The sequence below is a fragment of the Cynocephalus volans genome, chromosome 8 (assembly GCF_027409185.1).
Source record: "Cynocephalus volans isolate mCynVol1 chromosome 8, mCynVol1.pri, whole genome shotgun sequence".
Classification (NCBI taxonomy): Eukaryota; Metazoa; Chordata; class Mammalia; order Dermoptera; family Cynocephalidae; genus Cynocephalus; species Cynocephalus volans.
This window is the reverse complement of record NC_084467.1, coordinates 55,198,977-55,226,743: the sequence shown is the minus strand read 5'-3', so window position 1 is coordinate 55,226,743 and position 27,767 is coordinate 55,198,977. Positions and strand designations below refer to the sequence as shown.

The following is a 27,767-nucleotide window of genomic DNA, read 5'->3' as shown; positions in this document are numbered from 1 at the left end:
ACTGGACAGCATTTAATCTGGTGGATAAGAGGCTTATGGAAATCAGTTTCAGATCTGAAAAATGGATATACCTTTTTAAAAGATCAGGAATGGGAATGATACATACTAGCTGGAAGAGCTCAATAAGGCTGCTGGTCACTCTTCTTTCCTAGGTTCTCCTTACCCACTTTCTATCCTCTGACTGCACCTGCTGTTGACACACTGGTGAAGAGCGTCCTGCAGGCCAGGGTCAATAGCTGTGTACGTCACTGGCTCCTGGTGCACCTCACAACTTGGGTTTCTGTGCAGGAAGCAAGTCTGCAGATTAGGACCAACACCACCCACATTCCAAACTCATCATGCCCCTGGTCCTTGACAGTGGCTGGATAGATCTGTGTTTGAATCTTGGCTTTGCTACTTTGTATAACCTTGGGGCTTTACTCTGAGCTTCAATTTGTTCATCTTTATGTACAAGAGAAACTATATACATATATCAAGGACATAATAAACATTCCACAGAACAGGAATGCATAGAATCAAAAGTGGATGTTAACTCCTTTGCACTATCTTAAACCTTACTTTTCTGAGGTAACCAATGCTAAGCGCTTAACGAGGGTCCTTTCGCACATTTTTTTCTATGCCTGAATGAACATATATTAGTGTATGCATACATATGGCACCCTTTTTAAAAAAAAATTCTGTAGAAGGGATTTATCACAATTTATTTAATTGTCTTACATTTTATCACTAATATAAATAAAAAATGTATTATGTGTGAGCATATGTGTGTGTGAAAAGTACCTATATATTTATCACAGGATTCATTAAAAAACTAAGTGATGTAATGTGCATAAAGTACCCAACACATGGTAGGCACTTTAGTTAACACTTATTCTCACATTTTTTTGACATGTAGCACATATATTCCTAACACTTTTGCAGCATTTAAATTTAAACCTCAAAGTGGACATCATTTTGAGGTAATATGGAACTTGAAATCTGACTCACTGAATAGTTCCATCATTAGATGAATCATCTCTGATTCATTAACCCAAAACAAATCCATAAGAGACCCCACAGTAATTAAACACACTTACGCGCACAGTCAAGGGCACTTCAACAAGTTCATGTAATGATTCATATCATCTTTTAATTCTATTTTTCCACGAACTTTTTGAATTACCCCATATATATATATATATAAAAATTTATTCTTTACCGGTTCTCTGCGTTGGTGAGGTTGCCAGTGCACTCATTGACCTCTAGAGGGCACTCACAAGGACATTCGCATTCGTTTTGTTCCATTCTGAAAGCAAAGAAAAAGTTCCTTATGCACAGGTCAATGACAAACTGTATGTTGTACATGCACTTGGGAAGCAAAATAAAAGAAGCTAGTTAAAAAGGACAGTAAGAAAGAAATTATGACCAAAGGTTTAAATACACAATTGGCCTTAATCCATTGCTCTTTGGACAAGGATGCTGCAAACAACACAGCTCTAAATACTTTTGTAACTGAAACTTTCCCTTTCTTCAGGACACCCACTAGCACTTTCTGTTTATTTTTCTATGTCACTTCAAGACACCTGGCATCAGTCAAAATACTTAACAGTGTGGGGAACAGAGAATATGATCCATTGCATTGTTACCGGTGACAGTTGAGACAGAGTCGGTCCACCATACTACAGGCACAGAAGGCAAGAGAGTCGCACGTTTCATTGACAATGCCGACAAATGCGTTGGTACCTGGGATTCTCGCCAATCTGTATTTAGAACAGTGGCTGCCATGCACAAGGTTCGTCAGATCCCCCTATAGAACAAACAAGATGTCAGAAGTAACAGCAATGCAAAGACAGCCCTACCTTGGAGAAAACAATCCTTCAATCATCTGCTGAAAATAGTTGAAAATAAAACTTTGTTTCTGATTACAAAAGTCACTGTTAAAAATGTGGAAAATATGGCTGGCCAGTTAGCTCAGTTGGTTAGAGCACAGCCTTATAACACCAAGGTCAAGGGTTTGATTCCCATACCTCTCAGCGGACAAAAAAAAAAAAAAAAAAAAAAAGTGGAAAATAAAAATTACTCATAATTTAATCAGTCAGAGATAATTCCCATTTAACAGTTGTGTATATATATTATGTATTCTTTTATCTATGCTTATACAAATACAAATTTTTATAGCTGTTTTTAGTAACTGTTTTTTAAATACATCGCAATATATCATAAAAAATGAAAACATCAAGCAATGAAAGACAATTTTCAGGTAAGGAATAATTTAAAATTTATTCAAAGGCAAATGTAATTAACCACAGAACACTCGTTTTTCTCCCTTGGGTAACAAACCTTTCTCCTTCTAGAAAAATAAAATTAAAACCAAAGCCTCTGTAAGAGGCTTGGATCCTGCTTTCAGAATACTGAAACAATACAATTAAAGCAAGTATCCCTTTTCTTTGTTCTATAACAGGAAAATGTGATAGCCACCTTCCTGAATTGCCAAATTTGTTTACCATTTTAGAGAACCGGAGTCAGAAGCAGTATTGAAAAGTTGTGCATAATCATTTTTCTGTGTGTGTGTGTGTGTGTGTGTGTGTGTGTGAGAGAGAGAGAGAGAGAGAGAGAGATGCACTAGCAAATTCCTTAACCCCACGCTGCTTCCATGCCATTCATCCCTAATATATGTGTGATGAGGATAAGCCTAACTCTGAGAATCATGGCATTGTACAGGTTCTTAGAGTTCTGGATGAATTTTTCCACTGTCTGGGAGATACCACCTCTAGGATATAAGCAATAACACAGGCTCATCCTGTTAGTTACAATATCCAGGAATGCTCCAATTCCACTTTGGGATAACTTGGGCATTAAAAAATTACCCCGAGTAATATTCAACTAAAATTTGCCTTTTTGAAGATTCTACCTGACTATCCTGGCTTTGTCTACTGAAGAATCTGGAAACCATCGTACAAATGTTAGAAGGTACACAGAATAAGTCAGACCTTCATATGACAGCCTTACCTGGCAGTCTCCCTCTGACCGTATTCAAGTTTGCCAGCACCCCCTTAAAGAGGGCGCTGCTCAAAATGGTATGGAGTCTGGACAGGGTAATTAGGACTTCCCTTGCTTTGAACACACTATTCCATTAATATATTCATTTTTAAAACTCTTCTCTTCTACCTGACAATTGGTTTTTGCAATTGAATTTCTGAGATTCAGTTTCGGATTTTCAATTAACCTAGTACATTTTTAAAGTTAATTATTAATTACACATTTAAGGACTGACATAATACCTATTTTAAATAAAAAACATTCTGCCAATGAATAACTTTTTGAAGGTTAGTTCTGTCATTCCCATTTTAGTTCTCTCCCAACCAGGATTATTTAAAAATTAATAAGAATGTCCCTAAGATCTTTAACCATAATTAGGTAAACTTAAATTTGCAGGAGCTCAAATTATACAGAGTATTATAAGCTAAAAAAAGAAATTATTTTTGGATGATTTACATGACAGTTCCCATCTAACAGGGTGGATGACCAAGAACTGACCTAACTTGGCCTTAGAAATTTAAGGAGACTGGGTGATGTCTAGAAGACAGGAAGAGAGGGACACATGGTGCCACATATATTTATACAAGAGTGTGGGAACAGACTTGAGCAGTCATTTCAAAGGGCTTAGATTGGGTGAGTCTTTAAATAAACAAAACCAAAACAAAATATCAAGTGTGAGACCTTAAAACATTCACTTCTCTGCTCTGGGCTTTATATCCCACAATTGTGAAATTCGGAGCTGGACTAAGATGCTGTGCCCTCCTATCATTCTGTAATTCTAAGGCAATGAAACAGGCAGGATAGTATTCAGACATTAACCATTATTCCAATTCACATTCCATAATGGGACAAGAAATGAGAGTGTTAAGAAAGCAACTTACCACAAGGCTAGTGTTGAATTTATAAAACCTCTGGACTGTTCTGTCACTGAAGCTGTTGCACAGGTTTTTCTTTACAAAGTTGGGGTGGTTGAGGATATCATTTGCTACCAGGGGCTCCTAAAAAGGCCAAACAGAACAGAAGACATGCCATGTAATGAGCAGCAGACTGTTGGAGAACTGAGCTTATCAGCTTTGCAACAAATACCTTGTGGGTAATGTGCTGCTGCTCCACAGGTGCATGTCCTTTGGGGTCAATGAGAGTTGGATGTGCCACCAGATAACCCCTGTCCTCCATTATGAAGCACCTGTACCAAAACAAGTAATGTCCCTCATTCGTATAAGCTGGTTTTCTATGCTTTCAGGTGCATTTATCTTGCTAGTCCTGAACAAACTGCATTTATCGTAGCTTCTCAATAAACACTCAATGAAAAAATGAAGTAAGGCTGGCAGGCAGGGAGACAGACCTTATTCTTGAGGTGATGGTCTACCAGGGAAACAGGTTAAGGTAAGAGTTACACCCGACTTTGTGGTCCCCTACACAGTTCACACAGAATGTGCCCACCTAATCAAATAAGACAGACTCAAAGACCTTTTGCAAGGATGTATAAGTGGGAAGTATTTATAGGCACAAACTTTAAGGAAACCATATAAATTCTTTCTATGATAAAAATACAAAATACAATGTTCAGGGGACATACAAAAATATATTTTATGGAAATATTAAATAAGTAAAGCTAGAATTGCTTTAATCAAGAGTATATTCTGCTTTATTTTACTCTACATTAGTCATATCAGTTTGCCAGGAATCCTGCATTTTCCCAGAAAGGACCAATGTGAAATTCAAGAGTGACATGAAGCGTGGACCATGAGATTGAACGGAGAAAGCTATTTTTAAAAGCAGTCTGCATTAAATCAAGGGAATGCCCTTGCTTTGATCAGACATGTTCTTTTGAAATTCAGGAGGCAAAGACGTTTAGTTCCATGAGCCTCTTTCTCAGGAAATGTAAAAGGAGCAGTCTAAGCAGCTGAAAATTTCACAAAGACTTTGGTTTAGTGACTAAGTTAACATCAAAAGTACTACCCAAGAGCACCCTCTGGTCTTTCTAGTACACCAAAGATACGGGAAACCTCTAATTACTGTCTTCTAGGGAAACAAGAGCTTTTCGTGCATTCTATGCCACAGTTACTCCCCTTCTTGCATGCTCTTTGTCTAAATCATAAACAGCATGCATCTTAGAAAAAGGAAAGAAGAGAAAAAGAACACCCAGGTCATGAGCTCGAACTCTGATCCTGACCATGACTATGTAGTTGCCATTCAACTAGATAAACCTGACATCTATTTCCTTTTATTTTGACAGCTAGAAAGGAAATGGTGTCTCTGCTTACCTTATTTTGTTGCCACCATCTTGGTTACAAACTGGTAATAGGTCCATCAGGACCTTGTAGAAGTATCTAAGCGTGAAGTCAATGCCCATCACAGCCACGGTGTGCCCAGAAGATAGCTGTGTACTTTATGTGAAAAAGACAATGAGAACAAGAAACATGGCTTATTTAACTTACTTTATTAAAGGCAAAAGCTATGTTCAAAAGGAAAATGCTATGTTCAATCTTAGGGACACTGTATGGTATCAGAAATACATGCCCACTGTTCCTGCCAACTTCCCACACCTACAAAAACAATCAACTCAGTGACTGATTTAACGTAACATGGAGATTTCATGAGAGAAAAATTTAAGTCTAAAGGTAGGACTTTCTAAATTAGATCAACCCAAAAGATGGGCAGCTGGGGAATACAGCTAGTCCTCTGACACTACAGATGTTCAGAGAGTGGTTGGACTATTGGCAAAAATATGGGTACAGAGGCATCAGGTGAGAGGTTGTGTGCATGGATAGTATGGTTACTTTCAACAAACCTCTAGACAAGGAAACTGAGCAATTCCCTTAATGATTTCTTTCACTTTGTAGGTAAGGAAGCTGAGATCTCACAAAGGTTAACTGACTGGTGGAAGGTCATGCAAAACTTAGTAGGAACAATATCTAGTCTAGTTTTCTTTCCACAACACAGGTTGACTACTCAAAGAACAGCTCATATTCTAGAATAAGTCTCTGGTGGTTCATAGGCCAGTGCTTTCCCTACCCTGCAATGCCACTCTCAAAAGGAGAGCCAAGGAAGAGAAAGTCAGGCAGTACAACACAGTGCAAACTTTTTTGGCTCTGGAAGCAATTAGATCTAAAGTCAAATCCCGGCCCTGTTGGTTTCTATGTATGTGGCTTCTGGGATGCTATTTCACCTTTCTAAGCTTCAGTCTGTCATCCAAAAATGGCGACAATAATAGAATCTTGTTTATAAAGCTGTTATTGAGAGTAAATAAAAATGTGCTTACAGTACTTAGCAAGCTGCCTGACATAGAGTAAACACCTGATAAGGAGAAGTTGCTCTAAAGAAAACTAAACAGTGAGGTAAAATTCTCAGGCCTGAGTTGAGAATGAACCTAAAACTCTTTCAAGAAAATGCACTTCAAGAAATTGCTAGATATATCAGAAGCATGGACTTTTCACTTGGAGCCTTGGTTCTTTTTAATCTATGCTCCTGGGTGATTGGAAGGGCATGGGTTACTTGGCCTCTCCTCTTGTAGCTGAGAATTTGCAGAGTTTACCCATCATGGGACCTTCTAAGAGCCCATTATTTACCATCATCTACCCATCTGACTTTATAAAGAAAATACCAAAAGAAAAATGACAAAAGTCTTAATTATTTCTCATAGCAATCTTATGAGGCATGATCATCTCCAGAAAACTGAAGCTTGAAGAGATTAGGTGTTTGTCCAAGGTTACATGGTGAATAACTAGTGGAAGCAGTGATTTTAATTCAGAGTTTCTAATCCCAAAGCATATACTCTTAACCACCAAGTGATATCGCATCCTGAGCTCTGCAGGGCACTCAAGTTTCCAAGCAATTTTACATGATTTAATTTCCTGTGAAGAAAATTATGATGGAAGGAATCATAGTTCCCATTTTATAAATGATAAAATTAGGCTTCAAATGGTTAAAAAACTTAAATAAGATCAATCAGATCACCTTTTATTTACGGTATAGAGGCCAGTACCCAAATCTAGCTTTTTCTACAATATTATAGCTACCTCAGTGAAAAATACAACTCAAATGTTTTGGGATAAGTTAATTTTATTTCTGAATTCCATCTGTATGAGTGCTATCTGCTTCAGTATGACCAACATGCTACAGTAACAGCATGCCTATTGCCCATGTAAGTCTAGTATTCATATTTTTACCTGCATTTCAAATAGATATGCTGTTACCATAGCAACTCATAAAGAATACCACAGAAAAAATCAAACCAAACCTACATTTCTAAGTACAACAGACCAGGCTGTTTGCAATACTTTTGTGAGACTTTCAAATGCCAATGATATGTCTGACCAGTCCCTTAATCAATGACTGTACTTCACCTCTACCAAGCATTACCACTCTCCAATTCAGGCCACTAAAAATGCTTATGAGGGAATCAGAACACACCTACTATGAGAAACTGATAAGCGAGTGTTGAATTAGAAAACCCGTCTCATAATCCTCAGCCAAACCACTTCTGAAAACAAAGAGTGAGTGATGCTACTTCATGACAAGTTGAATATTAGCTTAAGCTCTCTCTTCTGACCTGTTAAAATGCCAGAAATTTGCAGGAATAGCATGATAATAAAAATAACTGCCATTTATTTGGGACTGACATTGTCAAGTAATTTTACATGCATCATCTCTAAGTCTCATCATATCAGTTCAACATGGGCATTATTACCTCTGTTTTGCATGAGGCTCAGAGAAGTCATGACACATAATAATAATAAAAGTATTGAACATTTATTGAGCCCTTACCATGTACCAGGCATTGTTCTAAGAGCTTTATAAGTATTTGTTGGGTAAATATAGGAAAATGGTCAGGGCCCCTCAGATGATCAGAATCTTGCCCAGCATTTGCTGTGAATAGGGTGTGTGTGGGTGGAGTTAGTGCGCCTGCATGGCGCAGTCACCTTGGCTGGAGTTTACTGCCTCGGACAGTGGACAGCGGCTGCACTGAGAGGCCGTGCTCTCCAACCTACGGCTTCCAAGGACCATGTGGCCGGTTACCTAGCTCATAGACCTGTGTTTAAGGGGTCTGGTGACCCAGCCTGGCATGTGAAGGGTTTGTGACCCAGCCTGGCGTGTGAAGGGTCTGGGGACCCCTGTGATCAGGCTTGAGGGGTCTGTGAGCTCCGGACCCAGCCCTAGCCTGACAATTGGCCCAGTCAGTGCAGGATTATGGGCAGGTAAAAGAGCTCCACAGTTGGCGACGTTCGCAGGATTCCGACACTTGCCGTAGTGACGCAATTGGCATCACGAACAGGATTAAGAGCACTACAACTGGTGTAGTCATGTAGCTTTATAGTATTATTTAATCTAACCCTTAAAATAATCATTTGAGATAGGCCATAACACTTCTCTTTCCTAGGTGAGGAAATAAAAGCATAGAGGAATTTGTTGATAGTCATATCAATAGTAAATGGCAAACGTTTTCAGAATGGAATCACATCTGAGGAAGGGGCTAGGTTTTCAAGCTGGTACATGAGGCCAAAATCACTAGTAATCATTTTTAAAAGTATCTTTGCAAAGCCTATCAATTAATACATCCATCAAAGCCACAGTTGCTTTGGTTGAGCACCAGAAGAGGTAGTTGGCTTGCATACCAAATTATGTTGAGTGAAAAATACATAGCTTTAAATAGTAAAATCACACTCAGCTAAGTGAAATATTTAAATGATCAGGTCTGTGGGACTGCATATTGAGCAGGGCAAGAAAAGATACATATTCTGGGAAACACATACCCATTGAGTGACTTAGTAGACAGAATTCAGGATTTAAACTGCCTTTTCTTGCTCATGTTAAACTCAAATAGCTAAACTTGTAGGAGATTAAACACACAGTATAAAAGTAACCAAACAAGGGATCTGAACCGAGGTTTTTCTAACTTGAAAATCCATCATGCTTCATTGAGATGGAAACTATGAATTCTGTAAATAAACCAAATCAAAATTCTTCCACCCATCCACACCCCAACAAAAACATGTAAACATGTACATATATGTAAGCATAAAAATCTGCCCCACCTCAGCTCTCCTGAACAGACAGAACTTTGCATAGAAGGGAGAGCTAATGGCTCTTGATACTGAGTTGCCAGGTGATAGAGTTTGGATGTGTTGTCCCTGACAAAATTCATGTGGAAATCTGATCCCTAATGTGGCAGTGCTGGGAGCGGTTTGAGCCATGGGGGCGGATCCCTCATGAAATGGATTAATGCTCTCCCTGGGGGATGGGGCTCCTGAGTGAGATCTTGCTCTGTTAGTTCCTACGAGAGCTGGTTGTTTAAAAGACCCTGGCACCTCCCCTCTTGCTCTCTTGCTTCCTCTCACCATGTGATCTGCTTGTACCCACCAGCTGCCTGACACTTTCTGCCATGAGCAGAAGCAGCCTGAGGCCTGTGCCAGATGCAGTTGTCACAGAATTGTAAGCCAAATAAACCTCTGTTCTTTATAAATTACCCAGTCTCAGGTATTCTGTTATAGCAACACAAAATGGACTAAGACACCAGCTGAGGGGAGTCTGCCTGGACACCTAGAGACTAAGGCACATGTAGGTTTTATTGCCCCCACTGTAACATCTTCAGAGCCCAGTTCTGGCCCATTTCGTTGTCATCAAAGACCAAGGTGACTGCTGTGTCCCCTCAAAGAAACAGCTTTATTTACTTTTCCTCAACTGATTACAATATATGGGAGGCATGACAAGTCTCACGATTCAGACATTTGTAGGCGTGTGCCCAACAGATGGTCTGCTAATGAAAACATTGAGGGATCTGTTCTAAATGAATGTTTACTTGTTTAGATGTGAAATAGTATATTATGGGAGCAGCTGACAGAGTCAAACAGATACCATGCTCTGTAAAGGAATCAACATTTGGCTGGCTGCAGGGCCCTGATTTCCACAGGGACACAGACCATGATATTGAAATTCCACACTGTACTGCTTCCCAATTCATGCTCCCAGTGAACTTATGCTAGAGGAATTCTACTGAATGTCAGTCATTTGATATATAATGAGCACCAGTGAAAAGCATAAAGTTAAGCAAGAAAATGAATCTCCTATAAATGTTAAGGCATCATTATAGGTACTGGTCAATATGGTCTTTCTTGGTTGTTAGGGAGAAACAACTATTTGTATAATGAAGGGATTAAAACAACATGTGTGACTTCCCTCTCCACCCAACATTTCACTGATATTTGTAGCTTAAATACTGAAACCTCAAAAGCAGGAACTATAGGCACTAGAAATATATTTACAGTGATATTGACATATAGCATTCTGGGAAAATCAATTTTCAAAAATCCTTTTTAAAAAATTTTTTTCAAGAAATATTTTCAAGGACAAATTAAAAAACAAACAAACAAACAACTCATATAATCCTAAAGAGTTAGACCCAAATATAAGAGCTGATGAATTTGATGTTTTGGTACTGTTTTTCTTCATTAAAATGCTTTTTGCTTGGGAAAACACACTCTGGCAATGATAATTGTCAAGCTCCTGTTGATATCTCTTTCATCAGTTCAAAACTTGCATTTCTACAAACTGCTCTTCTGACTCCAACATCTTTCTTTTTCTTCTTCGTGAACATCATCATGGTTGCCAAGAACAGAACAGGATTAAGAGTCTTTCATCGACTCACTCACATGACAACCCTGGGAGGTAGGTATTATCCCCATTTTACAGATGTCAGGAGGAAGCTCAGGGAATCCAAGGTGACACAATTACAGAAGATATTCAAATCCCAGCTTGCCCCACTTCAAGGGTCATGCTTGTGCCACTAATCCTTGGTGTCCACTATTATATTTGGACTTTCAAAAATATCCTTGATGCATTCAAGAAGCAACTAAAAAAATTAATTAAAATGTTACCTGGATGAATGAATGGTATGACTGATTGTCACAACATAGCCAGCACCTCCAACATCTAAGTAAGGACCAGTCAAAGAAATTAACCCTGGATTAGCTACTGCATGGAGATACCTAATGGAGACCAAAGAAAGTCAAGTTATTTTAGTGTATGAACAACTACTCTGTAAAACTCATAGAAAAATGAGCTTGTAACTCTAAGAATATTTATTATAAACTGTGCTTACGGTATATTAAAATTAAAAAGGATTCTTTTATGTCTGACTATAACATCAACACAAGAGGCCAAGAGAATCTGAAATCCCCTATTTTTAAAATAGATACTGAACTCAGTAAATATCTGAGCTTTTCCTAAGATCTATAGTATAAATGTTTTAGAGGCTAAAATAAAAAGGTATTAATAAATGAGGTAGAAAAAATACAGTATGGCACATAAAAATGCATCCTGGAGTGTTAAGGGTGGGGAAACAGGCATTAGGAACAGCCAACTCATGAATGACTCAGTCGCCACCCAGCACAAGACTAAAAATTCTGATCTCATGCCCAGCTTGTCCCCATGCTAGAGCACTTGGCTAGCTCTTCTTTTTGAAAATCAGAGGAAAAATAAAGCCCAGAAGTGAAAGAATGTTTTTGCATTTATGTGTGTTCATTTTTTACAGGTGATACACGAGCTGTAATTTGAGGCCATAGTCACGCGCAGTAAAATGAAGTACATCCACTATGCATAAAATACATTGTGCACAAGGTAGGAATCAAACAAACCACCAGTGATTGAAATGGCCAAGCATAAAGCATTTCAGTCTCAAAATTTCAATGAAGAGATAAAAATATGGTAGACAGAGAAAACCTACAATGCTGTTGTTGTTAACGCTATATTAAAAAAACTATCCAAAAATATTTTTCACCACCATGAAAGTATCTTCTTTAAGTGACTGCACCAAGTTGCTTTGTTGTATGTACTTATCATGTCTCCCCAGGATTTGGGGGAAACCTTTGATAACAGAAGCTCCTAAAACTCACCACTGTCTCCTAGTGGGATCAAATGCTTTGTCCATGAGAGACCCAGGATAAATTCTGAGGACGCCATTGGGCGTTGCTATGTAACGGCGGACAATATAAGTGTTCAGGCTACTCATTTCCATTTGTGTCATCCATTCATCTGTGACGTGGCTGGTAGCCATTACTTCATTTCTGACAGAGAACTGGGGAACAAAGGAAGACATAGCAGGGATCCTTTAAAACTCACATGAAAAGAGAGTGGGCTGCTGGCAGGGCTTCCCAAAGCGCTCTTGCAGGGAAGCCAAGCCCAATTACTTCTTAAAACTCTTTCCACAGCAGATGGATGCAGCCAAACTTGGTGAAAACAAAAGCTTACAGAAACATCATCAGTGGATTGTGTGATTACCGAATTGTTCATCCTAGCTAGGCTTTCTGAGTTTAAGAAGAAAAACCCTATAGCATTAAAAACACACACCATACTGCCCCCCCCCAAATCTTTGCTTCTTAGGGGCACATTACTTTTTTCCCCTGGGAAAAATGGGGTCGGGAATGTTTCCCTAGTCTCTAAATCACACCCCACTACCGTGGCAACCCCCAGGGCATCTGAGCCTGAAACAGATTCTCTGTGTGGCCCCTCAGGGCTTCTTAATCCACCAGAGGGTCACTGCTGCCCAGCCTCCCCTGGGCCACACACTCTGCCTTTCTGGCTCTCCAGCTGAGAGGCGCAGATGCAGAGCTGGGCTTCCCACTTCAAAGGTTCATGGCCAGCACCCCCTCCTGGGCCTCTGGAGGGGCCCCCCAGAAACGGGCCCCACGCCAGCACTCACTTTGAGCCCTGGGTTAGCAATGAGGCGGGTGTTGTCGCTGAGGTAGGCTGTGTAGTGCTCTACCATGCGCTTCGTCTCAGGCTGGCTGAGATGCTCGTAGGGGGAGGAAAAGCTGCCAGCAGACAGCATGACGGTGGGACTTTCTGAAAGAGAGGCAGACAAAGCAGGCCTGAGAACACCGACACTTCATCTCAGGCCCAAACAAAAGTGTCCCGCGGGTCCTGCCAATCTGATGGCTATGGTGGCGTCTTCCATGAGGCGACAAAGAGCTCAGCACTGAGGGGAGCTGAAAAGGAAAAAAGCCATATTCACTCCCTTCAGGGAGCTTACGGTCCTAAGAGTAAACCAGAAGACACACATGCACAAGGAAATACAAGTGCTGGAAATGGAAAACCCTCAACATATCTTATACCTACATACAATACCTTATTACATACAATACACTTATTAGGAATGAGGAGTCAGCGTATGACACAGAGCCATGAATCGAACCTAGGCCCCACCATATTCTGGCTGTGTGATGCTGGGCAAGTTGTAATATACAAGGGTACTTCAAAAAGTTCATGGAAAGATTCACAGCATCTTTCAATTCTATTTTCCCATGAACTTACTGAAGTACCCCTGGATATAACATTTTGCTCCCCTGCAAAGTGGAGAAAATAATAGCACCAATTTTATAGAGTTATGGTGAAAATTAAATGAGTTAATGTGTGTAAAGCAAATGAGTCAATAAACATACAGTGTGTAGACCAGTGCTTGGTGTGTGGCAAGTGCTTGGTAAGTGGTAACTCTTATGCATGTTAGTATCATTATTTAGGAAGAAGGAAAGATGGAACAGTGGAACAATGCAAAAATGAAATAAAAAATTATTCTCAGCCAAACCTGACATAAACAAAAGCTTGCAGAAATAGAGTAGTTAACGTATACATATGGTACTTAATTACTGGTCCTAAGAGGAAAACCCCAGTTGCCTACTTAAGACAAAAATCCCCACAAAGAATTACATTACAAAACTAAAACCACTACATCTTTTTCTTTGCAATTTTCTACTGTTCAATCTTACCACATTTTTAAAAGCTTTAGAAAGTACTATCATGTGTCCTATCTCATTTAAATCTGTGGGTCTTTTTCTATTTCTTCTGTTAATTCTCATGCATGGTGTCTTGGTTGTAGCCTGGTGATCTTTGACTGTGCTGGACATTGTATTTAAAATCTAACTTGTAAGAATAGCTTGAGGCCTACAAGGATGGGAGTATCTTCCTCAGAGAGGATTGCTGTTTGATTGGGAAGTGTCACATGGTGAGACGAGGCAGGTGGGGTGGTGGAAAATTTCCCAATCAGTAGCCAGGACACTGGCCTAAGCGCTGCACTGTGGGAATCTGGTATTCAACTAGTCCATGACCATCTTTTTTCAAAAGTTAACGCTTGAAGTTCCCTAAACCACTTGGATGAAAGGAATCCCAAAAGAAGGTCTGATTTATTTTCAGGTCACTTTTACCCTACAGATGTAGTCTTTCGGGATCTCTGCTTAAAGAATGTGATGTTTTTCAAGAAGAATTTAATCTAGGATTATCTTTCTATCCAGAATTTTTAGTTGTCCTCAGTAGGATGGGTCAGAATGACCTAGTCTGTTATTCCTAGCAAAATGTTGCTTCTATGGGTGCTGGCTGGTTAGCTCAGTTGGTTAAAGTGCAGTGTTTTAACACCAAGGTCTTGACGTTAGGTGGCCTGAAAGCATACTATGGATTCATGTGCATATGTTTGTGTGGCCCCTCCATGCACAGTTGTACCAGAAAGAGAAAAGACAATCCCTAAACCCAAAAGACCTTAGGATACAGTTGGAAGAAAAAAGTATGAAGAAAATAGAGGAAAACGATAGTGAAAGAATAACACAATAATATAAGAACTGTCAAAGGCATACATGCACTTCAGAGACAAGACAGCTGCAGTAGAGCTAGAGTTAAGAGGAGACGCCGTGGGGAGTGGGCCTTTCTTGTAGTGACAGAGACTGGCATTTTAGAGAAGGCTAGTACAGTAAGATGGATTGAGCACAAATAGAGAGAACAAAAAGCCAAGATACAGGACCCAAAGGTTTGTGTACAGGATGTAAACACACAGACTTACACACAAAGATACATACTTAACTGCATTAGGTGGTACACTCTTAAAAAATTCCTCTGTCTCTTTGTACGTCATCAGCTCTCCTAAAGACAGCTCTGACATATATATAATACCTTGCCTCAGAACCCCTATCATCAATTTAATCAGATGGAAACCACTTATTTGTCACTGTTTCCCATATTTTCCATTCCTTTTTTATTGTTAATTATCGTAGTTCATTTTTATTACTAACTGATCCTAAGCTGCCCCTGATCATCCCTCCACATTGTCCTAGGGCTCCACCACCTAGGTGAGGAAGAGAGCTCCCAGTCCAAGCCAGACACTGGCCTAAGGTCTGCCCATGTGGCTGGGATCAGTCAATTAATTGTATGTAAAGTATTAGTTTATAAACTACATTTTCTGAGTAATCTCTATGAGGCAGCTGAAATACAATGCAAATTACAAATGTAATTTAAGATGTTCCAGTAGCCACATTAAGAAAAGTAAAAAGACATAGGTTAATAATATATTTCTGAAATCCAATCTATTCAAAATGCTATCATTTTAACATGTAAGCAATATAAAAAATTAAGGATGTATTTCACTCTTACAGTACATCTCAATTCGTACTAGCCACATTTCAAGTGCCCACAGCTACATGTGGCTAGTGGCTACCATGCTAGGCAGTGTAGCTATGGGGAATTAGCCAAAGGAAATTTTAAAAATCTAGGCTTCAGTTTCTTTCTCACCAAGGAAACTGTTACACTTTACATTCTCAAATTTCAAAACAGGAGTCTCATTTTTACCAGCAATAGTATTTAGCTTGCTCACACAGAAGTTAAAAGGACTCATACACACATTAGTTTTTCAGTAAAGCATTTCTTAAAAATATGAACTTTTCATGTACTCTTGCATAGAAAACAACAAAACCCCCAAAAGCCCAGATTAAAACAAAACAGAAATGTAAAATCCAGCCTTCTTTGATTAACATCAGTGGCTCTCTCAAAATTGTCGACACTGCTGGGATGTGCCACACAAGAGACCACTTTGTCCGGCCTCCTCTTCTGATCCCATGTCCAGGCAGAACTATCCAGAATGGAATTCAAAGGAGGAACCCAAACACAAGTGCTGTCATTTGGAATCTAGAGGCTGTCACTTCTATTCTTGATCCTCTTCCATCTATGCCCTCTCTACTCAGTTTGCCAGTTGTCTGATGATTCTCAGTTATTAACTTTTTGAACCTGTTTTCAACAGTTAAAAAGAGAATACCTTTTTGACCATACTGTGAGTATCCTGTGGTATAATGATAACACAGACCACAAATGCCTAGAGTGTGGCCAGCACACGGCAGACAGAGGTGCATGAATCAAATCTCAGTGTTGCTACTTTCGATGTTATCTTGGGAAAGTTATTCATCTCTGGTAAACTCAAATGTCCTTATCTATCACAGGTCAACTCAGGTGATGAATGTAAAACACCTGGTACATGATAAATGTAAATTCCCATCTGCTTCCTTTGAACTATTTGCCTATTCCTAAGTCCCTCTGAAGATAGGGACCTGTCAGTATGCTACAGATTCCTTTGGATCCCTTTTACCATTTTACCCCAAGCTCACTCTCAATATACCCTATTTGTTGCACATATCTGGATACCTACCTTTAACAAGGCTGAACCTGCGACTCCCTTCATGAACTGTCTTTGGACCACTGAGACCTCTTTGCCCAGAACTAGCAGAAAGCTGCAACTGACTAAAGAATATGAAAGCAGAATTCCCTCCCTCCAGTCAGGGAAAACTCTGTGTTGTAATTTACACTCCAGAGCCCCGGGAGGGGATCAGGCTGAGGTTGGAACTTCACCTGAAATCAAACCTGTACGTCTTTTTCTCCTTCTCTGTCCTGCTTCCCTCACTTCCTCACTGATTTCTTCTGAGAGCCCATCCTGTATAATTCACCTGCACACAAATCCTTGCCTCAGTGTCTGCTGTATAATCTGTCCCAAAGCAAGGCTTCAAATCTTTTTCACTTTTATATCCCCAAAACACCGGGCCCTGCAGGCATTCAACATCTTTTCTGGCAGAGGGTGCAGTATTCAAACTGATATTCATGTTGAGCTGTTATGCGTAAGATCACGAAGGCAGCGGAGAAGTGCGAGGGCTTTACCTAGAGTCGCCAGCTGTTTGAAGTGAAGGCAGGCACTAGGCTGGCCCAGAAGATCCAGCCGGTGGTACAGCAGCTTGCTGCTGGGAACGGTGTTGAGGTTCTTCAGTTGTTTAACAGGTATTTCTGGTTGTATCACCACAATACACAGAATAAAGGAAGTGTCTTGTACCTGTAAAAATCAATAAAGAATTCCTAACACAGAAAATGAAGGTTCCACGGGGACAGGGACTTTTGCATACGTTGTTTTCTTCTATCTCTCTGTCTTCTATCCTCACATGGAAGGTGTTCAATTAAATATTTGATGAATGAATGAAAGACATGAAGAAAGGGTATAAAAGGTATCTAATTTTGTATTTTCTGTTTTCCTTTCTTTTGAGGGAGCTTAATGTATGTAACAGAAAATCATGGAGCTAACGAAAGGATAAGAAAGGAGTCCCTTTGGAACTGTGGTGCCAGCTCTTTCTTGCTTATGTTAGTTAGGAGATTCAAGCTAGAGCAGGGCATAATAATACAATGTTTATTTCTATTTGGGTTTGAAATTGAAAAAAATACATAATAGACTCTAAATAAGTATTCTAAGAACTGACTACTTTTCAAGCCAATTGTGAATCCTCAGTTTAAAAGAAAGGATCAAGTAGCAGCTAATACAGAATCCAGTTCATTCATTCTTTTCCCTACTAACACTTCCTCTTTTCCTGGCTGGCAACAACCAACATCACTACTTAAAATCATGAAAAGCACAAATCCTGTGGCACCCTTGCAGAACCTGCCTAACTTGTCATTTCAGACCAGGGCAGACAAGTGTGCTACAGCTTAGTCTAATTTATTAAGCTCATACATATTTAGAAACAGGAGTCATTTCATATTCGCTTTGCTCCTAGAAATGAATGCTTGAACAAAATTTAATGGGGAAAGTGTCCACCAAAGAATCAAAATCCAATCTACCTACTTCTAGCTCCTTGATAAGGACTTAAAAATACAAAAAAGCCAAACCTCTCTATTCTAAGTCTATTATATTAGAAAATGGACAGAACCTATTTAAAAGATGATTTATAAATAAAGAGGATCATGACCAGCTAAGTCAGAATTAAAGGAGAGTGCCTTATAAAGCAGCTCAAATGATTTACTTACTGATCAAGGAGAAATTTTTAACAAGGCAGGTTAAAGTGTAATTTAGGGTTTGTGAAGATAGTTGCAGAATGTTTAAACACAGAAACAATTTGTGTCTTCCTGAAATTGCTTTCAGGGACTACTGGCAAAGATGTTCAATTAGATTAACAAATTTAATCCTCTTCCTCCATCTCCCAAATTAGAAAGTGACAGGGTGTTTTGAAGTGACATTTACTATTTCCTCTTCTAAATCTCACAGCCACCCTTTAGATTTGTTTTCCTATGTTGCATGTTCTAAGGAACCAAAAGACAAAACTCAACCAGAATATAATTTTAAAATTTCTATTCTGTAAGAAAAATAAAACGCTACCCTAAGCTTCTAAAAGTAGCACTTTTTAAGAAGTCCTTAGGGAAGCAGAATTTAATATAGGTCTTTATATCATATTCTTAGTGAAAAATGGTTTTTGCATTAAAAGGAACTGTGATGTTTCTGGAAGGGCTCTTCATGACTAGGGAGTGTTTTTTTTTTTTCACGGATTGCACATGGGATCCTTGTTTTGAAGTAAACCATGCCTGTGTTTAATACTGTATAATAGTCAATACTTGTGTCTTCACAGAAAATAGCCTCCTAAAATTCTCAAAAATGAACTTGGGTCACAGTGACAGAAAAATTTCTTAATGCTGCTAACATAACCTCTTAAGTTATACTGAAATTAATTCAGTTAAATTCTGAAAAAGAGGTGGCTAAGAGAACTGCAAAATCTACTTTGATATTCCTCAAATTTATATTACCAAATGATAAAATACCACTAGAATTAGGCTTGTTAACATAAGTTTCTCATTTTTTTTTTTAAAAAAAGAGGACCGGTAAGGGGATTTTAACCCTTGACTTGGTGTTGTCGGCACCATGCTCTCCCAGTGAGCCAACCGGCCATCCCTATATGGGATCCAAAGCCGTGGCCTTGGTGTTATCAGCACCACACTCTTCCAAGTGAGCCATGGGCTGGCCCAGTTTCTCATTTTCATTTATTATTTTATTTGCTTTGTTTGTGCTTTAGTAATTACTATTGACATAATGATGCTTTATGAAACAAACAAGAAGGTTGGAGGACTACCATGTCAGCTACTCCCAGTAGCATGTCATGTCGGCTACTCCCATAGCATGTCATGTCGGCTACTCCCAGTAGCAAGTCAGCTACTCACAGTAGCATGTTGGCTACTCCCAATTCCTATCACTTCTTTCCCAGACATAGACCTGTATCGAGTTGTTTAATTGTCTGCATCCACCACTAGGCTGGATGCTCTTTGAGGGCAGAGACAGTATCACTCTTCTTTATCCTTAGTGCACAGTAAATGTCCAATAAGTAGTTCTTAAAGGGATGAATAAATGCATTTACTTGGAGTCGACAAGTTAAATATCAGATATGTCCATCCAAGGGAATCTCAAGAATGACTGCATTTTAAGTTTAGTAATTAAAATTTGACGATAATAATGGAAGTCCACTCTCCTTTTAATCAGTTACAGTATTTAGGGACCCACAATAGCATTGTTATGCTATGTTGGGGTGGGAGAGCAGAGGAGAGGAACACAGATGATGTGGACAGTGTGTGTTAGATTCTGTTTCTCTATGATTCTTTGAGGCCCAGTGTCTGAATGAGTTTGGTAAGAGAAAGCTCAGGTGGGTGCTACAAGTTACAGCTAAATTGTCTGTCTGCTGTGTTGAATATGAACAGTCCAAGTTCTAATCCAAAAGTTTCCTTTCCTTGGAGAGTGTCAGAGGGCATTTATGCTTTCATATCTCCTTTTTCATACCCAACTTTCACTTCTGAGTTTAAACAATAACTAACTGGATATAATCTAAATGTGTAATAATAGGGGACTGTTTGAAGAAATTGGTATACAAATTAATGTATACAATGCTATACTAAATAGTCATTAAAGGCATGCATACATGTATATGTACACACACACACACACACACACACACACACAAATACATAGAGTTGTCTCTTGGTATACATGGGGGATTGGTTCCACGACACCCCCTAGGACACCAAAATCCGAGGATGCTCAGGTCCCTGATATAACATGGTGTACTATTTGCATGTAACCTACACACATCCTCCCCTATACTTTAAATCATCTCTAGATTACTTACACTTATAATACCTAACAAGATGTAAATACTATGTAAATAGTTGTTATATTGTATTATTTTCTAATTTGTATTACTTTTATTGTTATACTTTTATTTTTCATTGTTTGTTTTTTCTCCCGAATATTTTAAATCCATGGTTGGTTGAACCTATGGATATGAAACCCATGGATATGGAGGGCTGACTATATGCGGCTGTACGTATATTAAAGTTTTTTGGAAATTGATCAAAGTGGTTATTTGTGGGGAACGGGAGGTCAAAAATACGAGGAAGGGAAAGGCATAGTTTACTTTCTTCTTTATATTCTTTCATATGGTTTGATTTACTCATCATGAATGATTATTGGTTTTATCAACAAAAAAGGAAAAAAATTGTCTTATAATATCTGTGGAATGTCTTCCCTTTCCAATTACTTTAAAAACTGATTCGTCACATTATCAGACCTAAGTGCCCTAGAATTCCTGCATGAAGGAGAGCACTGTACCCTGTAGCTCTTCAGACAAATGCGACTTCCTCTCACTTACTCACCATCTTCCAGGCGTAGCTAACATTGTAGGCCTCCTTTCCAGTTTCTCTCAGCTTGTTTATGTGCCAAGACAGGGATGAGTTCACAGGGACTGCGATAATCTGGCTGCCCAGAGGGAGGCTGCATTGGCAAACAGAATTAAATACTTCAGGCAAAAGATAAAATTAAGCACTTAATTAAAGGCAAGGAAGAAACTGTGAGTCAACGAACACCTCCTGATTTTGAATAGCAATGAAGCTCATCACTTTCGAAGGAGATAATGTGAGATTTTCAATTTCGGAAAAGCATTATGTCAGCTATGCATTAAAAACATTCCTTACTCTTTATCCCTGTCCCCCAATTCTAATTCTTTCCAGAGACTAACTTGTCTCAAATCACTCAGTAATTAATTTTCATCCAATGAGCACAGAGACCCTTTTCTCTATAGGTTACCATCTGCCAAAATAATGTATCATGGTTGGAAAAAATTCAATCTGTTTTTATTTTAAGAGAAAGCATTGTACAAGATTGAGCTGTTAACTTGGAATGAACGCTACTTTGCCAAGCTATTTTTTGGCAAATGCAGTAGAGCTGGTCCTCAACTTAACTGTTTATCTTGCCAACATTTTCAATTTAGTATAATGGGATTATTTTTTTAAAATGAGATAACATATATCTGATTTTACAATTAAAGTCAATGCGAACATAGAATCAGATTTACAAGACATTACCCCCAAATAATAGTTCTGAGAGACCTTGTCCATTATGATGTAAGCAAAATCTTGGCTACCATCCTTATGGAAACATGACTGAGTATACTTTTGATAACACTAAAATAATTTATATACTTGTTATATACCCTGTAATAAACATTCATATTTGACCTCAATGGATCTCATTCTCAGAGAAAAAAATACTATTACCCTCACCTTTTCCTTACCTTAGGATATTTTGCCGAACCAACTCAAATTTTGGGATATTTTCATAGTGTATGATGTCAGTATGAAGTGGGGGCTCTGACAGTAGATATGGCCTGGTAAGAGATGGATGCATAAGCGTATACCCTGAAATAAGAAAGCAAAATGCATGCTGTAAAAGGCATGTTGTAGGAAGTACTGATTCTAATAAAAGTGCCCATCACTGGTTTGAAATGTGGCATGCTCTGGGATGGCTGCCCAGTACTTAGCTTCTCAGGATGTAACTCACCTGTCCAATAAAAACTGAACCTGTTTTATGCATACCTGCATAAAACTACTGAAGTGGAGAAAGATGTCTTAAATTATCAAATATCTGTCTAATCAAGAATATTTTGGAGGTTCTGGTTTTTGGCTTTTGTTTTATAAAATGTTCTAATCTACCACATAAACCTCAATGCCAGTAAATTAAAAGCTAACAATACAGAAAAAAATGATCCAAAGGATGACATTGTACGTTTCATTCAATCCTCAAATCTTCTTTCCTGATGTTACAAATAACTGCCCCCTACCCATCAACAAAACATAGAAACAAATGCATAATTTATAGATTTTCTGTCATCTTTATGGTGTTCCACCACAAATGAGCAGTCCTAGTTACATTGCTTTTCCTTAAATACTATCATTTTCCCACTTTATCTGTTGTACAATATCAGAATACCTACAGATTATTTTCTTTAGGTGGCTAAAGAAACCATTCTTTCTTATGGTTAACTTTTAACAGATTACCTTTGTCATCAATGAGAAAAGTATAAGAAGCCAAAGAGTCTTGGTAATACGTCACATCTTCAAGAATGTAAGCCAGATTCACGTCCACACCTACAATTCCCAGAAGCAGGTTTCCAAAATAACAGGGTTTACTCACAGTCATTATCAAACCTATGGGTTAAAAACAAACAGAAAAGGATAACAGAGAAGGCAATAGATAAAGGCTGGAGCTGTGCCCTAGTGAATTGTGAAGGCTACTATCAGTCATTTCAGTTTTGCTGGGAAGAGATTACCTGTGTGATCAAGTAACGAACCACTGCCTTTGCAGACAGCATAAGTGAGTTACCTCCTTTGGTGGTTCAGATGTGGCAGTAAATTTAAGTAGAGGCAATTTATACATTTTCTACTACTTTTTCATCTAAAAAGACGACATTTTACATAAGTGCAAAAAAAGAGCAGCACTAAATATACCGTTTTATCTCTTGAAGTGGGAAAATTCCGCTGAACTTGAAAGACCATTGGACAAGGAATCTGAAAGTCTGAGTTCTAGTCCAGCTGTACCCCTTTTGTACTGTACATGTGACATTGGATGAAACCTCCCTGAGCTTTGGTTTACATATGTGTTTAAAGGATAGTAGAAACTGCTTTACTGATTTCTAGGAGACATTAAATCAAAAGAGATAATAGATTTTTAAAAAATGCTTAAAAGATATTATTATTATGCCTCAAGCATCCTTTCAAAAAATGGGAAGAAAAGGGAAAAAAAACTAAAAAGGTACAAAATCTGACTACACAGAACTTTGAGTAGCTGAAGGAGAAATTAGGTTTCCAAAGGAATGTATTTCTAGTCACTTAGGCCAGGAGTTCCCAAACTAAATATTTTAGGCTTTATGGGCCATACAGTCCCTGGCGCACATTCTTTTTTGTTTCTTTTCTTTTTTTTTTTTTTTAAATAACCGTTCAAAAATATAAAAACCATATTTAGCTCATAAACCACACAAAAACAATAGGATAATTAGAGAAAGGGAAAAGCACACAGGAAAAGAATGTACAGATGCAGAGAGCACGCATGGTGGGTCACCGAATGGCCCTGAGCATCAGGGCACCTGGGCTTCCTCCTGGCCTCACTGTGGGTGGGGTAAGTTGTGCCATGGAGACAAAATGATCTCTACAATTCCTAACAATTCTATAACCCTACACTCTAAATAAAACTCTAGAAAAAAGATCATTTCTCTCCATCTTGATCTCGTATTTTCTTCCATTTAATGGTATGTTCATGCCTTAGTAGCATATCAGAAAAAGCCATTCTTCTAGAAACATCCACAAAAGGGATTTGTATCCTCTTGCAGATTTCTGCAAAGGATGGGCTTCCGCACAGAGAATCATGTATGATGTCCATTTGAAGTACAATTGATCTGCCACAGTCGAAAATGTCAACTAAGTGCATCACCTGGTAGACAGAAGTGGACACAACACTAAAAAAGATTGAAAAGTGATGCAAAGGATGTCTATATAATTTCAAAAGCATTCTCAAAGCAGTTCACATTTAGAATGCTATTTATCTATCTGTTTTAAAACATTAAAAAATAACAGGTATTTAAGAAGGTTTTAAGAATGCATTTTGGAGGAGGTTTATGCCCAGGTCTTCCTGGATGAATGGTGTAAGTGGTGGAGTAGTGTGCTGTGAGGACTGGCATGGAGACAGAGGTCACAAACTGCACGCCACATCCCCCTGGGCTTTAGTCTAAGATTAAAGTCATTTTCATAGATCAGTAAAGTACAACACAAATATTCTGTGACTGAGACACATACTCATGTCAAATTTCTATTCTCCTCTGGATATGTTGAGAACAAAGTCTTTAAAAAGAAATACAATCTCACTTTTCAATTATCAACTTGGACAGAGACTCTTGATCCCACTGTGGCAAATAAAGTATGCTAAGCTCTTGCTACACTGACAAAATCCTCAAACACTCTCTCTATTTTCACCTAAAGCACATAGATTTGCTTTTTAAAAGAAATACTTTCAGTAACTGATATTGTAATCTGTGGAGGTTTTGAATTAGAGCCATGTAAACGTGGGTTTTCTCAGATTCAAGTCCTCATGTCATTGAGGATGTGTCACCTAATAATTCCAGGGACAGAAGAATTCTTCATTATTATTATTATTCTAGGACAAATACCTAGTTCCTAGAAAATACATTCTCTATAGGCCTGTTATTTTTTATACATGAGTTTTCTCTGAATATCTATGTTTGTGAGAGTTCTTGGTTAACCAAACATAAAAATAAGATCTCAAATGGTGATAGTGTCTTTCTGGCTAGTAATTAGCCCCCTATTTAATCTTCTCTGTCAAAGAAGGAAGGAGGAAAGGAGGTGGGGAAAAGGATAAGTAAGAATACGGAGGAGGAAATGAAAAACATTGTATTTTTACTAGAATATACTGTTGGTCAGGTTCTCTTGCAGTTCTAGATGCTTTACATATGTGACTGCTTTTAATCTTCACAATTGCCTCAAGGAAAATAACATAGTTCCCATTTTATAGGTCAGGAAATTAAATCATGTGAAGGTTAATAAGCACTTTACCCAACATCACTCTATATATGGCATCAAGATGATGATGACAATAGTAATAATAATAATGATAACAACAAAGGTGAAATAATAAATTTAAAAAATACCATGAGAGCAGTAATTATAATTGAGTGGTATACTAGTTACTAATAAGTCTTATTATATTATCCAATCCTAATAACCTGAAGGATTTATTACCCTATTTTATAGATGACCAAATGGAGAATTAATGAGATTAAATAACTTAAAAAAGCCAACAACTTAAATGGAAGAGTGGGATTTGAGAGCCCACCCAATGCCAAGCCTGTGTTTGACTATGCCATGCTGCCTTGAATTTGAGGCCAAATCGATTTCTAAGTCCTTACCACTTGCAATTCAAAGCTACACTTTAGTCCCAATTCACTAACTTTTGGATATTGGGGAATCCTTATGAAGCCTCCCCAGAAGATATGCCTATTATGTCTTCTGAGTCAAGGGCAATTAGAAATAGGGCTGGGGATGTCTGTTCTAGAATACAGTGCTCCAGGACAGACAGCATGGGCCTATGCAACCCTATGATCCAGAGGCAACCCTATGTTCCATTTTCTTTACCCCTCCCATTAGTAGGAAGTTTTCTCCAAACTCACCATCTCCCATCTCATCAGAGAAAGGAAGGCTAAAAACAGCTTCGTCAATCATCCGGTTAGGGAGGTTTGTGTAGAACCTGCCGACTGTGGTCTCCAGGTTACTTAACTGGTTCAGCACCATCATGCTGCCTTTAATCACGGGCAAGGCTGTACGGTCTGGCACACCATACTTCCCAGAATTCTGCTCAGCCAGATCTCTCAGAAATGCCAGCTCTTTCAAACCAGTCACCCCATCTGGAATTGAAAGCCAAGGGAAGATCACAGAAAGCAAAATGGTTTACATCCATAAAATATCTTGTCATTTCTATCTACTATGGGCATAGATGAGGTCTTGAAATGCCAAAGGGGTCTTTGTAGAGACAATGTGGACTCAGGACACAAATAACCCGTTTTTGCTGAGGAACAATAGCCTGAGGAGTAGTCTTCCCTTAAATAGTCAAGAGGGCAAAGACATTCTTCAAAAGGCAATGATAAAAAACACATGAGTGAATAAAGGAACCCCATTCAGTGAGGATGTATTCTTCTCAAAAAGTTTAATTATAACACTTAAATTCTTTTTCTGTATTTAATATTTGAAGGCAAAAGTAATGATTAACAAGCCTGCATCTAATTTAAAGCAGTAGATGAGGTTGTAGGAGTTTTAGAGGACAGAGGTTTAACATTTCATTCCTTACCGCTTCCCCTGCAAAAACACTTGCCAAAGTTTCATGCAACTAAATGAAAGTATTATGGACTGCATTTAGTGATGACTCTAAACCTGATTTCTTTAAGCTCATTTTAATTACAAATATTTCCATGCTTGATATTGTTAAAGGTAACACTAAATTTGATTTATTTAATGTACATTTTTTATATTTAAAGGGTTTTAAAAACTTTGTAAAAGATTTAGGCATACTGGGATGTATTGTTCTGTAACATCTGTAATCTATAACAAAAATAAATTTAATAAACCTTTTTTTTTTAGTTTGTATTGTTGGAACAGAGTCAAAAGGATTAGTAACTGATCACATATGGGTACCACTGTAAACAAACTCAAATGATTTCAGCCACAACTGAGATTATACCATTGTGCTTTAAAAAGGTTTTGCCTCATGTTCTTGAAGATTTCAATAGCAAACCATGAACTGCTCAGTCATTAAAAAGAATCTGAAGCTTTCATGGTTCACCTACCATATGTGTCTTCATCATTTCTACATAGGGAGTGTGTATATTTCTAGCATGGAAAGTCCATTTTTAAAGTCATGGGAGAATTTAATGGATATAATTTCTTTCTTAAAACATTGTATTTAAATAAGCCTGGATTTTACTCCACTCATGCAATGCTAAAGAAAAGGAAAAAAATACCTGGGCCAATTAAGTCGGAATCAGATTATTGTTCTCTTTGCTTGGCATAGAGCTAGGACAGCAGTGAGGGATATGCTCCACAGTAATAGATGACACAAAAGACCTGATCGATCCTTGACCTTTAACCCTTGAGGAGCTCGCAGAGGTGAAATGATAACTCAGGCAATAAATACATTCCTTTCCTCATCACATACTATTTGGCTCTCTCAAAATGTAAACGAAGAGTGACAAACAAGAATATGTAGTAGGCAAAGAAGAGCAGTGTAGGATGGAAGGTTATCAAGGATTGGGTATTCTGTGTTACTCCATGATGAAATGTCATGCAGGGGTGGCAGTAGGGGCAATAGGGTGGCAGAGTGGTAAGTATGCTGGATTGTCTATTGCCAAAGCGGTCATGCTAAAAAATGTTTCCCCAAATCCCCTCTCCTGTATGCTTCCAGATCAAAGGTGCCAAAAGTGAAGTAATGCAATATTTGGGAGGTAAGAGGTGGTGAGAGAAAGACACAAAGGAACTAGAGTGTCCCATTCTTGTCTCATTCTTCTCTGATCTGCATTCGGTCCCTTTCCCAACTGTGCCAGCTTGCTCAGCACCAGCAATCCCAGGCATGTTCTAGATGCTTCCCCAAGCATGCACAGGGCCAGAACAACGAAAAGCTAACAACCTTCCAGGACTTCTACACCAGACCTCCCAAGTGGTCTTCCATGTTTCTAGCTTCCAGACTTCCCTGCAAGCTCTGACTTGGTTACTAAACTTTCTCTGAATTATCAGCAACCCTTTCTGGACCTTTACTT

The 27,767-nt window shown here is 38.5% G+C and overlaps 1 protein-coding gene across 1 annotated transcript in view; it reads right to left on the bottom strand.

Moving 5' to 3' along the window:
• The window catches only part of CACHD1 (cache domain containing 1), a 202,500-nt gene that overhangs the window by 13,313 nt on the left and 161,420 nt on the right, over window positions 1-27,767 (bottom strand). Inside the window, exons 9-22 of the mRNA XM_063106536.1 lie at window positions 25,632-25,865; window positions 22,453-22,602; window positions 21,690-21,813; window positions 20,773-20,890; window positions 16,978-17,146; window positions 12,719-12,861; window positions 11,913-12,094; window positions 10,896-11,006; window positions 5,286-5,408; window positions 4,105-4,204; window positions 3,900-4,016; window positions 1,626-1,786; window positions 1,199-1,285; window positions 164-280 (exon numbers count right to left, since the gene is read on the bottom strand). Of these exons, the coding sequence (XP_062962606.1) occupies window positions 164-280; window positions 1,199-1,285; window positions 1,626-1,786; window positions 3,900-4,016; window positions 4,105-4,204; window positions 5,286-5,408; window positions 10,896-11,006; window positions 11,913-12,094; window positions 12,719-12,861; window positions 16,978-17,146; window positions 20,773-20,890; window positions 21,690-21,813; window positions 22,453-22,602; window positions 25,632-25,865 (1,936 nt within the window). The remainder of the gene's footprint in view (window positions 1-163; window positions 281-1,198; window positions 1,286-1,625; window positions 1,787-3,899; window positions 4,017-4,104; window positions 4,205-5,285; window positions 5,409-10,895; window positions 11,007-11,912; window positions 12,095-12,718; window positions 12,862-16,977; window positions 17,147-20,772; window positions 20,891-21,689; window positions 21,814-22,452; window positions 22,603-25,631; window positions 25,866-27,767) is intronic.